This window comes from Sinohyriopsis cumingii, chromosome 10 (assembly GCF_028554795.1).
Source record: "Sinohyriopsis cumingii isolate HCF-2022 chromosome 10, ASM2855479v2, whole genome shotgun sequence".
Classification (NCBI taxonomy): domain Eukaryota; kingdom Metazoa; phylum Mollusca; class Bivalvia; order Unionida; family Unionidae; genus Sinohyriopsis; species Sinohyriopsis cumingii.
The window spans coordinates 16,758,256-16,772,536 of NC_142970.1; the positions used below are offsets into that span (position 1 = coordinate 16,758,256).

At 35.4% G+C, this 14,281-nt stretch overlaps 1 protein-coding gene across 1 annotated transcript in view; it reads right to left on the reverse strand.

Moving 5' to 3' along the window:
- Nucleotides 1-14,281, reverse strand: part of LOC149789656 (uncharacterized) — a 37,260-nt gene that overhangs the window by 9,458 nt on the left and 13,521 nt on the right. The window contains exons 4-7 of the mRNA XM_089973086.1: nt 12,220-12,735; nt 8,904-9,010; nt 5,141-5,395; nt 3,576-3,697 (exon numbers count right to left, since the gene is read on the reverse strand). Of these exons, the coding sequence (XP_089829212.1) occupies nt 3,576-3,697; nt 5,141-5,395; nt 8,904-9,010; nt 12,220-12,735 (1,000 nt within the window). The remainder of the gene's footprint in view (nt 1-3,575; nt 3,698-5,140; nt 5,396-8,903; nt 9,011-12,219; nt 12,736-14,281) is intronic.

The following is a 14,281-nucleotide window of genomic DNA, read 5'->3' on the forward strand; positions in this document are numbered from 1 at the left end:
TTATAATTAAGTTGTCCAACTGTTAACCCCACCAGTTGTAGCATATCTCCATTCCTTGTAATTAAGTTGTAAAGCTGTTTAACCCACCAGTTATCGCTTATCTCCATCCCTTATAATTAACTTATCCAGCTATTGACCCCACCGGTTGTATCTTATCTTCATCCCTTAAAATTAAGTTGTCCATCTGTTTAAACCATTGGTTGCAGCTTATCTCCATTCCTTATAACTAAGTTGTACAGCTGTTTAACCGATCGTTTGTAGCTTATCTCCATCGCTTATAATTTAGTTGTCCAGCTGTTTACCCCACAGGTTGTAGCTTATCTCCATCCCTTATAAATAAGTTGTAAGCTGTTTACCCAACCGGTTGGAGCTTATCTCCATCCATTATAATTAAGTTGTCCATCTTTTTACCCCACCAGTTATAGCTTATCTCCATCCCTTAAAATTAAGTTGTACAGCTGTTTAACCGATCGTATGTAGCTTATCTCCATCCCTTATAATTAAGTTGTAAGCTGTTTACCCCACCAGTTATAGTTATCTCCATTCCTTATAATTAAGTTGTAAGCTATTTACCCAACCGGTTGTAGCTTTTCTCCATCCATTATAATTGATTTGTCCAGCTGTATAACCCGCTGTTTGTAGCTTATCTCAACCCCTTATAATTATGTTGTCCATCTTTTGAACTCGCTGTTTGTAACTTATCTCCATCACTTATAATTAAGTTGTAAGCTGCTTACCCCACCAGTTGTAGCTTATCTCAATCCCTTATAATTAAGTTGTCCAGCTGTTTACCCCATCGGTTGCAGCTTATCTATATTCCTTATAACTAAGTTGTACAGCTGTTTACCCCACCGGTAGTATCTTACCTCCATCCCTTATAATTAACTTGTAAGCTGTTTTCCCCCACCGGTTGTCGCTTATCTCCATCCCTTATAATTAAGTTGTACAGCTGTTTAGCCGACCGTTTGTAGCTTATCTCCATCCCTTATAATTAAGTTGTCCATCTGTTTACCCCGCTGTTGTAGCTTATCTCCATCCCGTATAATTAAGATGTAAGCTGTTTACCCCACAGTTGTAGCTCAGCTCCATCCCTTGTAATTAAGCTGTCCATCTATTTAACCCGCTGTTTGTAGCTTATCTCCATCCCTTATCATTAGGTTGTCCAGCTGTTTACCCCACCAGTTGTATCTGATCCATATCCCTTATAATTAACTTGTCCAGCTGTTTACCCCACTAGTTGTAGCTTATCTCCATCCCTTATGATTAAGTTGTTCAGCGTTTTACCTCACCAGTTGTAGCCTATCTCCATCCATTATAATTAAGTTGTCCATCTTTTTGCCCCACCAGTTGTAGCCTATTTCCATCCCATATAATTAAGTTGTCCAGCTGTTTATCCCACCGGATGTAGCTTATTTCAATCCCTAATCATTAAAGTACGAAGCGTACTGTGTGATAGTCATGTTTTCATTATCTGAATCATTGTAAACTATACGTTATTTGTGCATATTGATAGGCTTCTTTCTTACCTATATGTGTAAGCCATGAAATCTTTTCGATGCTAAATCTTTCAATAAAGTTATTGTGCAGAAATCCCTCATGATGTTTATTACACTATGATCCTGACATTTGATCTTGATATCTGCAAATCAATAGACTTCTTTCTGAAGTAGTTCATGATGTATTTGAAGCTCTGAGTGACTTTAACATTTGCCCTCTTCATCATAAGTGGAAGTCAACCATCAAAGTTATCGGATGTATAATGTATAAAGGATAAGCTATCTCACAGAACTCAATATCTCCTGCCAGTCACGGTAACTTTGACTTTTATATTTGGGCCTCAAAATCCATTACTTCGATTCTTCTTTCAAACCCCAACTATCGATACAGTTTGATAACTTATCATGGCCATCATCTTAATTCATTATTTGGAAAAAAGAGAATGATTGATGAGAAAACATACAAATGAATGAAATAGAATGAAACACTTTATCCTCTATAATGCATAGAAAATCAAAATGTCCATAATAGGATTAATATATTTTATAAGCTCATCTATTTGGAAACGTATGCCATGCCTAGCCATTTCGACTACCTGCCCTAATTTGAGCCTTTGACAAATTGCATAAGGTTAAATATTGATGTCTATAAAAGCCATAAAAGGTGACCACTACAGGAATTTACATCATTCCCAACTTCTAACAATATATCTTTCTAGTGTCTGTTGTTTTTCCCCACAATGATTAATGAAGGACATTTTCTTAACTTCAAAGAATAATAAATGTACACGAATCACTCAATAATTCGCGATGAAAATGATCCTTAAAGTCGACAGCAGGCAAGAAACAAATCTGAGAAGGTGACATAAAGTAAAGTTTTTGTAATCACTAAATATTTGTGGAGTTGAGACTTGTACTCTCAACATTTGTTGATACATAGGAATTATAAACTCTTTCTCATACACGAATATTTATTTAATGAATATTAAGACCCAGTGACACAAATAAAGCTAATATACATATGTATAATTTATATGAATATTAAATGCATTGTTCTAACTGAAGAACACATATTTATTACATTGATCTAGGCGTTGAAATATAACCCTAAAATGAACTAACGATTCCTATCTATAAATGTCAGAGTTAAGCCCATTCATATGTTTGCACTGCTTCATTCCTCTGCCAGTGGTTTTCAATGTTACCTTACGCGTCTTGATTCGTAGAACATTTGAATGATCACAGTCTAACTCCATGAAGTTTCTACCAATAGAGCCTTTATATGACAACTGTAATGCCCTGGAGTACTACATATGGATAACATAATAGAAAAAGGAAAGACAATTTTTTATGGCGAGCAAATCAAAATGATTTCTACAGCTCCTCATTACAAGCAATACTGCTGCACAAAATTACAAAAGGTGTTTGACTTCATTAACGTTCTACCAATCGTCACGTGGGGCTACATATGAGGTTGTCGTTGTTGCAGTTGTTTGGTTTTAAAGTCATTTTACACATGATGCATAGTTACCAGTGTACTTGATGGAGTAAAAAACAGGAACAACATTGGTAAGAACCACCGACCCACGGGATATTGCTGACAATTTGTTCACATACCATCACTGGCCGAACCAGAGCCTCGAACTAAATGGGACGAAGGTGAAATAATAGTCATCGGTAAAAGCGATTGCTTTAAATCCCTCAGCCACCCGGCGACTGCAAATATGATCTATCTGACTATTTTATTTCTAGTTTGATAGCAATAACATTTGCAAAACCCGGAAGATTGCATATCAATATGCACCCACAATAACTTTAGCAATGACTTGAGAGTAATGTTTTCTAAGCTAGACAACACTTTTAATACATTATTCCAGTTCAATACTAATCCAAGTTGCAATCCAAGAGCCCCTCATTACCATAATCTTCTTTACAATTTGGCAAACCTCTGCGTTGAATTTATGTATTTCGTGCCTGTATTGGACTATTTACGCCTCCAGCCACCACATAGTTATGAAGCTGTCTGAATTTGAAGCATCAGACACATACATCTCTCCTTCAAGAAATGATTTATCTTACCCAAAATAAAGGATATTTCCAATATCATGCTGAAACCTTAGAAACAGATTCAATTCCTCTCTCGACTCTATTTTCACGGCTCCTTCATGGTTTATCTTCTCTAGGAGACTGTATGCAATCACCTGTATATGAGAAGACAAACATTCCTTAAATTACTATTCACATATGTCTTGAAAGTTCTGGGACACAAACATTACTTCGCTACCACTTATTAATGTACGATTACATCAGAAAGATACGAGAGAACGTGTTTACTAATGTCTGATGTATCAAGCATATTCGGTGACATTTTGCCAACCGAATAATGTCACAAGATGGTATACAAGTTGAAACATGGTTTTGAGCTACATAGTACATTAGAAAGTTTGATGCGTTTCCTATTGTAAGCCAGGTTCCCAACTTACACAACATTCTGGCAAACGTTTCGTTTAGAAATATTTTGTGATACAGTGAATATTAACTATCCACTTATCTCAGATATGAAGAAGACAGGACCCCTGATAACAAACTTAAAATATAACGTACTGACAGACGACGGACAACAAGGCGTTCGATAAACAGCCGCGGTCTATGACAACTAGACCTAAAAGTGGAAACAATGTTTGTCATTTTAAAACAGATCTAGAAACTCTTTCACCAGATTTTTTTTTTAAGAATAGGTAAACAAAAGTAAATTATAACAAGTTGGTTGCAGTTCTAGTAAATTTAGACGAACATTTTGTATGGACTATTGCTGGATTCTAGTAAATTTAAGACGAACATTTCGCATGGATTATGGCTGGATGGATGCAAGGTACTTATTCATTTGAGATACATATCCCAACGGTCAGGTCGAGAGTATGAAGAATGTATCCATGTATTATTAGCATTATTATTACCAATAATATTAGAACAATGGTTAGCCTATCGCAAAGCTACAGAATCTATTTAAAATATGTAATGGATATTATTATCTAATCTATATGACATATACCACTACTAATGATAACACATGTGGTCCGTACATACATACATACATACATACATGCTCACTTACATACATAGATACATCCTTACTACCATAATACATGCATATGTGGGAGAAATCGTGAGTTGCAAGAAATGTGAAAGGAAAGAATGGTCTGTTGTCAATATGTTAGTTGCAATAATGACAACGTGCAACTATCTGCACACCTAACTACGTCCGTATTACAATAACACTTCAGTGGGTATACTGACAGACTATAATTATCCTGTCATCCTATCACTGTCACCAATATAATGCCTTATCAGTGGCTATAATCACAGATTGCAATTGTCCTGTCATCCTTGATCGCGTCAGTATTATAATAGTGTATCAGTGGCTGGAAGACATAATGTAAGAGTACCTATGCCTCAATCATGTCATAATATAATGGTGATTATAATGACATTGTTTCATTGCCGATATCCATTTTCCTCTTTTCTTGTTTTTTCTTCTGTTTGTACTATGCACGTTAGTTGAAATTATTACTTTCTTTCATTTGTATTACAAGTTGAATGATTAAATAAAAAGTTGATATCATGTATGCGGTCATCATATATACCTTGACTCCTGCATGCTTAAGTCTCATCAGACGCTCCTCCAACAGGAGCCACCTCGCTGGAATTTTTTCTCCCCAATATGGCTGGTTAGATGCAAGCTGTACAATTTTCTTTTTTAAATCATCCAACTTTGGGTCAATCACGGTATTGTCCAGAGCAAAGTCCTCATCAGCAAGGTGAACTATGGTTGGCTTTATACCAAGATATTCACATCTAATGTTCCGGAAGTATTTTTCACACACCTCTTTTCTTGAGTCCTGAGATAATGAACATATTACGCATGGATAGCATTATCGTAATGCAAGTAAATATTGTATTTATGGTAGCAGACACCTAATTAATTATGGCTACAGTGTCAGCATTTTCATTACGGTATGTTAAATACCCTGTTTCAAAGAAATATGATCGTTGATTGCCTGAAATATAATTACTGAATAAGTTAGCGTGGAATTCACGAGAAGCCTATCTGTAGGAACATTTTATCAAGTTGTGCCCTTAACCTTAAAATGGTTTTCTTTCCATTGCTGTCGTCCCAAAGATACTACTAGACGTTGGCAAGAGACACCACAAGTTTGGATTTTAGTGTGAGCACTTACAGGGGCATTTAACAAAATGCGGAAAACACACTGCATATGATACATGATTGTCAGTGTTTATGTTTTTAGGTCATTAATAGAATGTGGACGTTTACGACAGAGATAACAAATGTGAGTCATGATAGCATTCACACAACCCACTCATCACAGTGTTATCGGTCATTTAAAGAAAACAAAAACAAAACGTATTAACAAGCACCCAAACACCCACTAATAGCTTATTAGACTGTTTTAAGACTTTGAACTGATATTTATCTACAAGAATTGAATTGGTCCCGTTTTTCAAAAAGGGTACATCTACCAATATTATACAAAGTCCATGAAACTTTCCTACATGATCATATTCATTACGCTTGGGAATTTGCTTCTATAACCTGACAGTTGATTTGTTTTGTTTTTTCTCCATTATTTTCTTTCAATAGCTAATTTTTTTTATTTGATTATTGATAAGTATTGTCCTAGAAAAATACAGTAGTATAATCTATCGATGAAACGTCTTTCTTTGATATTAAAAAAGATTGTTTAACTAACAATTTATTTTACTTCCGATACTTAACAGCTAGGTCTCTCAAGGACGCTAAAGTGTTATGTAAAATTAGTAAGTTATAAGGTTTGCTTCCCCTTGCAATTGGAATCGTCGCTGTGCACACCCTCCTTTCAAATAAACATTTGTCATGCATGCCCTTTGAAATAAGACAGGCAAACGCTACCTGTTACATGTATCGACTCTCGCTGACCATCAAACATTATTTCATTAACACAATAATATCAACTATATCGAATCGTCTAGGAGCTTAAATAATGATTCCTTTATTACAGTCCTGCTGCAATATACGTGGAAATGTATTCACTTTAGGCAAGCACTACATATTGACATGCATATCCAAAATACTTCTTTTAAAATGTGTAGGTTAGTGTCGAAGTAGAATATATTCTCAATGTTTATTACAACGGGTTTCTAAATTGAAAGCATCAAATTGGTAATTGAGGTACAAAATGACATTGTGCTGGTTGTAAGGAATGGTACTTTGAATAAGATTATTATTATGCAAGTACAATTTGAATTTGGATCACAGTCAAGTATATATGTCGTAGTATATTAAATTATGCATTTAAGGAATAAACATCTCTTAATAGCTGTAAATAATTATCAGGAAATTGATTAATGTATTATTCACAAGAACATAACTCTGTGCATATTAGTATGCTTGAATCTTAAAACATTTATTGCTACTGTCACCACACATTTTCTACTGAATGTAGCCGGAACGAATACCATCGGATAAAATTTTATAATGGGCATTTACGAAAGAATTTTTCTCAAATACGAGGCACGCAGCACATAAGTTTCATCACTTTCAATTTTGTCCTAATGGATAAATATGAAAGCTTGCTTTGCCAATTTTACCAATACAAGGATGATACGTTTAGATAAACGTTAGCAGTATAATCTACTAAAGTTGAATTAGTGGTTGATATCCAACCCTTATCCGCATAGGGACTTACCATAATCACCAGAAATGTGTATGTTTCAGGAGTACGGTGTAACTATTTGGGCGTGTGTGTGACATGACATAACGAGATAACACCAGAAAAACTGTATAACTAGTTGGACTTATATATAACCCTGCCAAGTCGTTGGATCTTAGCTACGTGAGTTCAGTTTCCATAATAAGTAATACTAATAATAATGAGGACTTTGTATAGCGCCTAATCTTTAGCAGCTGTAAGCGCTTTACAACTTTAGACAACACCTATAAGATAAGAAACATAATAATATTATTACAAAAAAAAGACGTGAAATTAGAAAAACATTAAAAAATAAAAAAAATAAAAACATGCTGAAAATATTTCAGGTAGGAAACATTATTAGGTCTTTAAGTTTGTTCTTGCTGTCAAGATAAGTGAGTTTTGAGAGGCCTCTTAAATGTGATCACTGTGTCTTTGTGTCTAAGTACAGTGGGCAATTCATTCCACGTTGCTGGGCCCTGGTTTGTAAAATAACGCTGTCCATATGACTTTGTTTACATACTTGGAATAATGAGTATACGATTGTCAGAAGAGGAGCGTAAGTATCTTGCTGGTGTGTACACATGCGTGAGGTCAGAGAGGTATGTTGGACTAGAGTCCGACAGTGAAACGTAGCACAGAGAACCAATTGTGTGTTTGATTCTGGATCGAATTGATAGCCAGTGTAGGGTACAGAATAGCGGGGAGGTGTGCTCTGATCGTGGTACTCTTAGTATGATCCGAGCAGCTGTGTTTTGAACTTTCTGAAGCTTCTGGAGTAGATATTGAGTTGAACCAGACAGAACTGAGTTACAATGGTCCAGTTTTGAAAGTACTATTGAACACAAAAGTGTTTTAGTGGAATCAACCGAAAGATATTTGCGAATGGAGCTGATGCGTCTCAGCTCAAGATGTGCAGCCTTGCATATGTTCACGACATGTTGGTGCAATGTGAGAGTATTGTCCAAAGTAACACCTAGGTCTCGTACTGATTGTGTGAATTTGATGTTGGCGTTGCTGATATATAGTGTTTTAGGTAAAGGATGTGAATGAGAAAGTCTTTGTGTTGTGATCAGAATGGCCTCAGTTCTATCATCATTCATCTGCAGCTTGTTACATGTCATCAGACATACCTACTGAATTTTATCTACATGAGTTCCCACCATAATTATAGTGTAACTATTTGGGATTATGTGTCACAAACATACCTGTTGAATGTTGCCTATATCAGTTCCCACCATAGTTATAATGTAAATATTTGGGATTATTTATCACTTGGCATATCTGTTGAATTTTATCTACATGAGTTCCCACCATAATTATAGTGTAACTATTTGGGATTACGTATCACCAAACATACTTGCTGAATTTTAACTATATCAGTTCCCACCATAGTTATTTTGTAACTATTTGAGATTATTTATCACCAGATATAACTGTTGAATTTTATCTTCATGAGTTCCAACCATTAGCATACTGTAACTATATGTATGTATCACCAGACATTCATGTTGAATGTTATCTGTATGAGATCGCAACATAATTAAAGTGTAACTATTTGCGAGTATGTATCACCTGACATACCTGTTGAATTGTATCTACATGAGGTCTAACCATAATTGCAGTGTAACTGTTTGGGATTATATGTCACCAGACATACCTGTTGAATTTTATCCACATGAGTTCCCACCAGAATCACAGGGGGAGTATCTGCCTCGGGTGATGATGCACAAGAATGTATGGAGTTCATCCACACTTCAACAAGTTCTAAAGAAGGAGGATAAGCAAGAAAAATGTTATTAGTAAGAGAATGCAAATAATTACTGTCTCTTATTGCATCACTGACATATTGTATTCACAAGAAGTACTATTTTACCATCATATATATGAACATTTTAAAGGCCTTATTGCAATAATAATTCTGTATAAGTGAATCAAGTAAAGACTAGCGGTTTTGGGAATTTACGTTTTATCTATTTTTGGTAACCTCGGTCATAATTGGTTTCAGATCGGCAATATGTATTTAAACTTGAAAGATCCTTTATTGGATGATGGACTGTGTCAAGTGTCGATCAAATTGGTCTAGGGATTTTTGATAAGTTGCAAGCAGCAATTATTGGCGCATGTCGAGCGAATGATGGACGTTGCACAACACTTTGAGATTAAAGGAATTAATTCTGACATGTTGTCTATAAAGTCTTATAATGTAATATATATTTAAAAGTGTGGTGTAACATATATGCACTAGCAGTATGCATCCATTAACGTATGCATGTGCTCAGTATATAACATTATTTTAAGTTAAGACTGCAGCATATTTAAACAAAATAGAAGATTAACACCCATTATGTGGTGTCCCTAAAATATTATTTCTAAAATGCAAAAAGGACAAACATCCACAAAGCTAGAATTTGCCTCTATAGTCCTTGTTCACAGCACTAAGGCGTTAGCACTTTGGACTGAGTATTATAGAGAGTCAATTAGAACGAATTCCTAAGTAAAAATATACCTTCTTGCTAAATATGAAGATTAATCACTCACACAAATTAACCCAAGCAATAAAATGGTAGGTTTCCAGAGTCATTTACATATGTCATTGAAATATTCAAACCGGATCAATTTAGTCATCAAACAAGACATGCTTAGGTCTAGCTACAAAATCAATTTGCTTCTAATGAAGAAAAAAATGGTGATCCTCTGTATTGTTGACAACTCCGAGGTATCCGAGGTTGTTATTAGTCGACGAAGGACACTTATTATGTACATTGGACAGAGTATATGTACATTAAGCAGGGTATATTCACAGGTGAACGTCTGTTAGGGGATTTCATAACAAGCGATCAAACCCTGCATGTGAAACCTATCATCAAAACATTGATACAAAACCTGGACTGCTATCCTAAGATTAAAAATGCAAGAACATGTGCAAAAAATGAATTGTATAGTTTTATAATTCTTTCATTTTAAGTGTAAAGGAAATCGTCAAGAGGTACATGACATACATGCAGATAAAAAGGAAGAACATATGTTATCGAAACTTTAATGGGTGTGTTCATGTGACTTCGACATTTCTCCCGATATCAAAGATTCGAGAAATGATCCTGCCGAATAAAATTGGCATAACTCCATAAAGATTCAGCTCACGTTTGAGAAAAATACATAAAATGGTTTATGAAATATATGTCAATATATATTTTTAACACCTAATCTTCAAAGAAGTATTTTGATGAAGCCAGAAACAAACATTTTATATGGCTGTCAAAACCTGAGCTATGTGGAATGAATTACCATAGCCCCATGATGATTCATACCATCTCTTATGATAACATAACAATTTCTTGTCCTATTCATAGTAATATTTTCTTGATTATTTCATAATTTAATAACCATTCCGCTTAAGAATTTATTTTAGAAATTTAGTTCAAGAAGGATTACCTTCATCTACCGTTTCGTTGAAAATAAACGTAACGTTTCTTCTTGAATACTTCATCACTTCCATGTTTTCTTTTTCTGAGGTTGACCATGTTCTCTAGAAGTGTACCCAAGCTAATCAAAATCATTAAGACATATATGACTGCAAATGAAATTCAAAGTTCCGTGCTCTCTTTGCTCATCAGTACGGTCTACTCATTAAACCGGGTTACCCATCATTCAATCAGTTTAGAATAGCAATGGTTTCATTTGTTTTATTTTCTGTGATCCTTTTAGGGTGCTATACAGCTGCCGCAGATGCAAATTTATTGCATCAGAGGTGAACGATACGATTCAATGGTGCTGATTTAATTGAAATCTAATCTGGTTCTAATATAAATATAAGCGTGGACGTTAAAGCAAACCCATACTATTTCGATATGCACTCGTATTAAATGGCAAACACAAGGCAGAAAGCTGTCAAGAGCTTAGGTAGTTAAATACTATTTCGATATGCACTCGTATGAAATGGCAAACACAAGGCAGAAAGCTGTCAAGAGCTCAGGTGGTTCAATACATTTCGATATGCACTCGTATTAAATGGCAAACACAAGGCAGAAAGCTGTCAAGAGCTCAGGTGGTTCAATACATTTCGATATGCACTCGTATTAAATGGCAAACACAAGGCAGAAAGCTGTCAAGAGCTCAGGTGGTTCAATACATTTCGATATGCACTCGTATGAAATGGCAAACACAAGGCAGAAAGCTGTCAAGAGCTCAGGTGGTTCAATACATTTCGATATGCACTCGTATTAAATGGCAAACACAAGGCAGAAAGCTGTCAAGAGCTCAGGTGGTTCAATACATTTCGATATGCACTCGTATTAAATGGCAAACACAAGGCAGAAAGCTGTCAAGAGCTCAGGTGGTTCAATACATTTCGATATGCACTCGTATGAAATGGCAAACACAAGGCAGAAAGCTGTCAAGAGCTCAGGTGTTTCAATACATTTCGATATGCACTCGTATTAAATGGCAAACACAAGGCAGAAAGCTGTCAAGAGCTCAGGTGGTTCAATACATTTCGATATGCACTCGTATTAAATGGCAAACACAAGGCAGAAAGCTGTCAAGAGCTCAGGTGGTTCAATACATTTCGATATGCACTCGTATGAAATGGCAAACACAAGGCAGAAAGCTGTCAAGAGCTCAGGTGGTTCAATACATTTCGATATGCACTCGTATTAAATGGCAAACACAAGGCAGAAAGCTGTCAAGAGCTCAGGTGGTTCAATACATTTCGATATGCACTCGTATGAAATGGCAAACACAAGGCAGAAAGCTGTCAAGAGCTCAGGTGGTTCAATACATTTCGATATGCACTCGTATTAAATGGCAAACACAAGGCAGAAAGCTGTCAAGAGCTCAGGTGGTTCAATACATTTCGATAAGCACTTACATTAAACATATTGAGGGGAGAACATAATAACATTCCCATTGTGAGTCAGATGGATGAAATACATTCTGTGTGTTCATTTCCTAATATTGTATATGGTTAAACTTACCGTACACTTTACATAATTTTGTCCCCTCAATATCAAAATAGTATTCATCTATCACTGGATCAGTCACTTGCTGACTGATATCTGAAACCAGCAGGTATATTGCCCGTTCTGTTAGAAATGTCTGATGTGTTGTGTAGAATGAGTACTGACCAGCGAAGTCGGCTATTGTGACAGGCACATTTTCATCTGTTTCTTGCTTCAATTTATCAGCCTTATCTCGCAATAATTTCAAAAGTTCCACTGCTGGCTCATCTTCTACCTCACTTATTAGTGAGTCGGGTTCTTCCACCTTAGTCTGATTCTTGCTTTCAATTGAAGTGAGTTTATCTGAAGTAGAACCAGATGGAATATCTTGACCAACATCCTGCCAGTGGGGCTTTTTATCAATTTCACAAGTTACGTCCCGATGTAGATTGCCTGCAACCGTTTCCTCACTTCTGTCCATCGAGTTCAGTTTCTGTAATTTATCATTCATGACATCAGCTAGACGCTTTAGCCGCAAGTTCTGTTCTGAATCTGAAATTAAGCACCGAACCGAATCAATATTGACTTCAAATAAGATGTTTCCTCAGCAGTTCATGATGACAGTTAAATGCTTGCTTAATATTTTATTATGAAGATTTGCTTGCTAAGCTTGTATATGATAAAGCATTCAAAATAATGTTATCAGAAAATATAATGTGTACGTGTAAGAGGGGATAAAGACGGACGCTTAAAAGAAACTCTAATATGATGTTATATGTATAACTATTTAAAATAGTTTGAACATGTAGTTTCTTCAGATGTTTGAATATGATAAAGACACATTGACTCAAATAATACTTCAGCCAAAAAATTATTGCTTAGGCACTCATATGCCTTTTGAGTCAAGTACATGGACTCAATGATTTGGCCAGTCGCATGTCTTTCTCTGTGACATATTTAATGCTTCTGCTAGCGGCATGAATTTCTCTGTAAGGAACATTGACACAATTATTGCTTCGAACAGCCTTCTACCTTTCACCAGAGAGCACTTGACAAAACTATATGTTTCTGTGGAAGGCAAATTGATACAAATTATGCTTTGCTGTATTATCTTCTTTGTGTATTACCTATACATATTTTAGAATCATACAATCCGTTTGAAGTTTATGCAAAGATTTTAATCACACTTTCCCGAATAAATATGATTTTTTTATATTCCCTATTGCACAACCATGAATCACATTCAAATCCGGAATTATACAAAAGTATTAAGTAACAAGACTGCAAACAAGTAAATAAATATATCAATAAATAACTGTGTATATATTTTTCAAAGATTCTGTAAATAATTGATATTTGAAAATTCTACACAAAATATGCATATGTATTGCTTTGATTATTACCGTTTGTCAACAGTATCTCCAATACACCTTTCCAAAGGTTTCTTTTTCTTTAAAATACATTATTAATAAATTTACAGGATCACACACCAATATTTGACGTCAGAACACGAGTAGATCGTGCAATAATTTGGGGCTGACATGTTAAATATATCATGTATTATATATAAGTCATATCACAATTACACGTACACGAATTAATTACTTCTCGCTGTCTTCTCCTTCAAGTTAACTCATATCTTCTTCAAATGTATAGACTTAACTCCAAAACCAATTTCCCTCACTTGCTTTCTCCCAGGCGTTCACTATCCTAGCTTCTCTCTTCCTTCACGATCACTCACGTCTCCATCAAATCAACTTAATATTTCCTGATACAATTTACCCTAGACTTCATTCACTTTTAATTTCTAGCTAAATGAAAAGGTATCTCTACCATTTTTTGAGTCCTACGTGACATGTTTGTTTCACATTTTGTTTCAAAAGCAAATTTGTGATCGATGCCATTAATATCAATTTTAAACAAGATCAATACTGAATGTTGAGTAAATCAGCTAAATTTCAGTTCCTTTCTGTGGAGGGCTAGTGGCTAAATTTCAGTTCCTTTTGTGGAGGGCTAGTGGCTAAATTTCAGTTCCTTTCTGTGGAGGGCTAGTGGCTAAATTTCAGTTCCTTTCTGTGGAGGGCTAGTGGCTAAATTT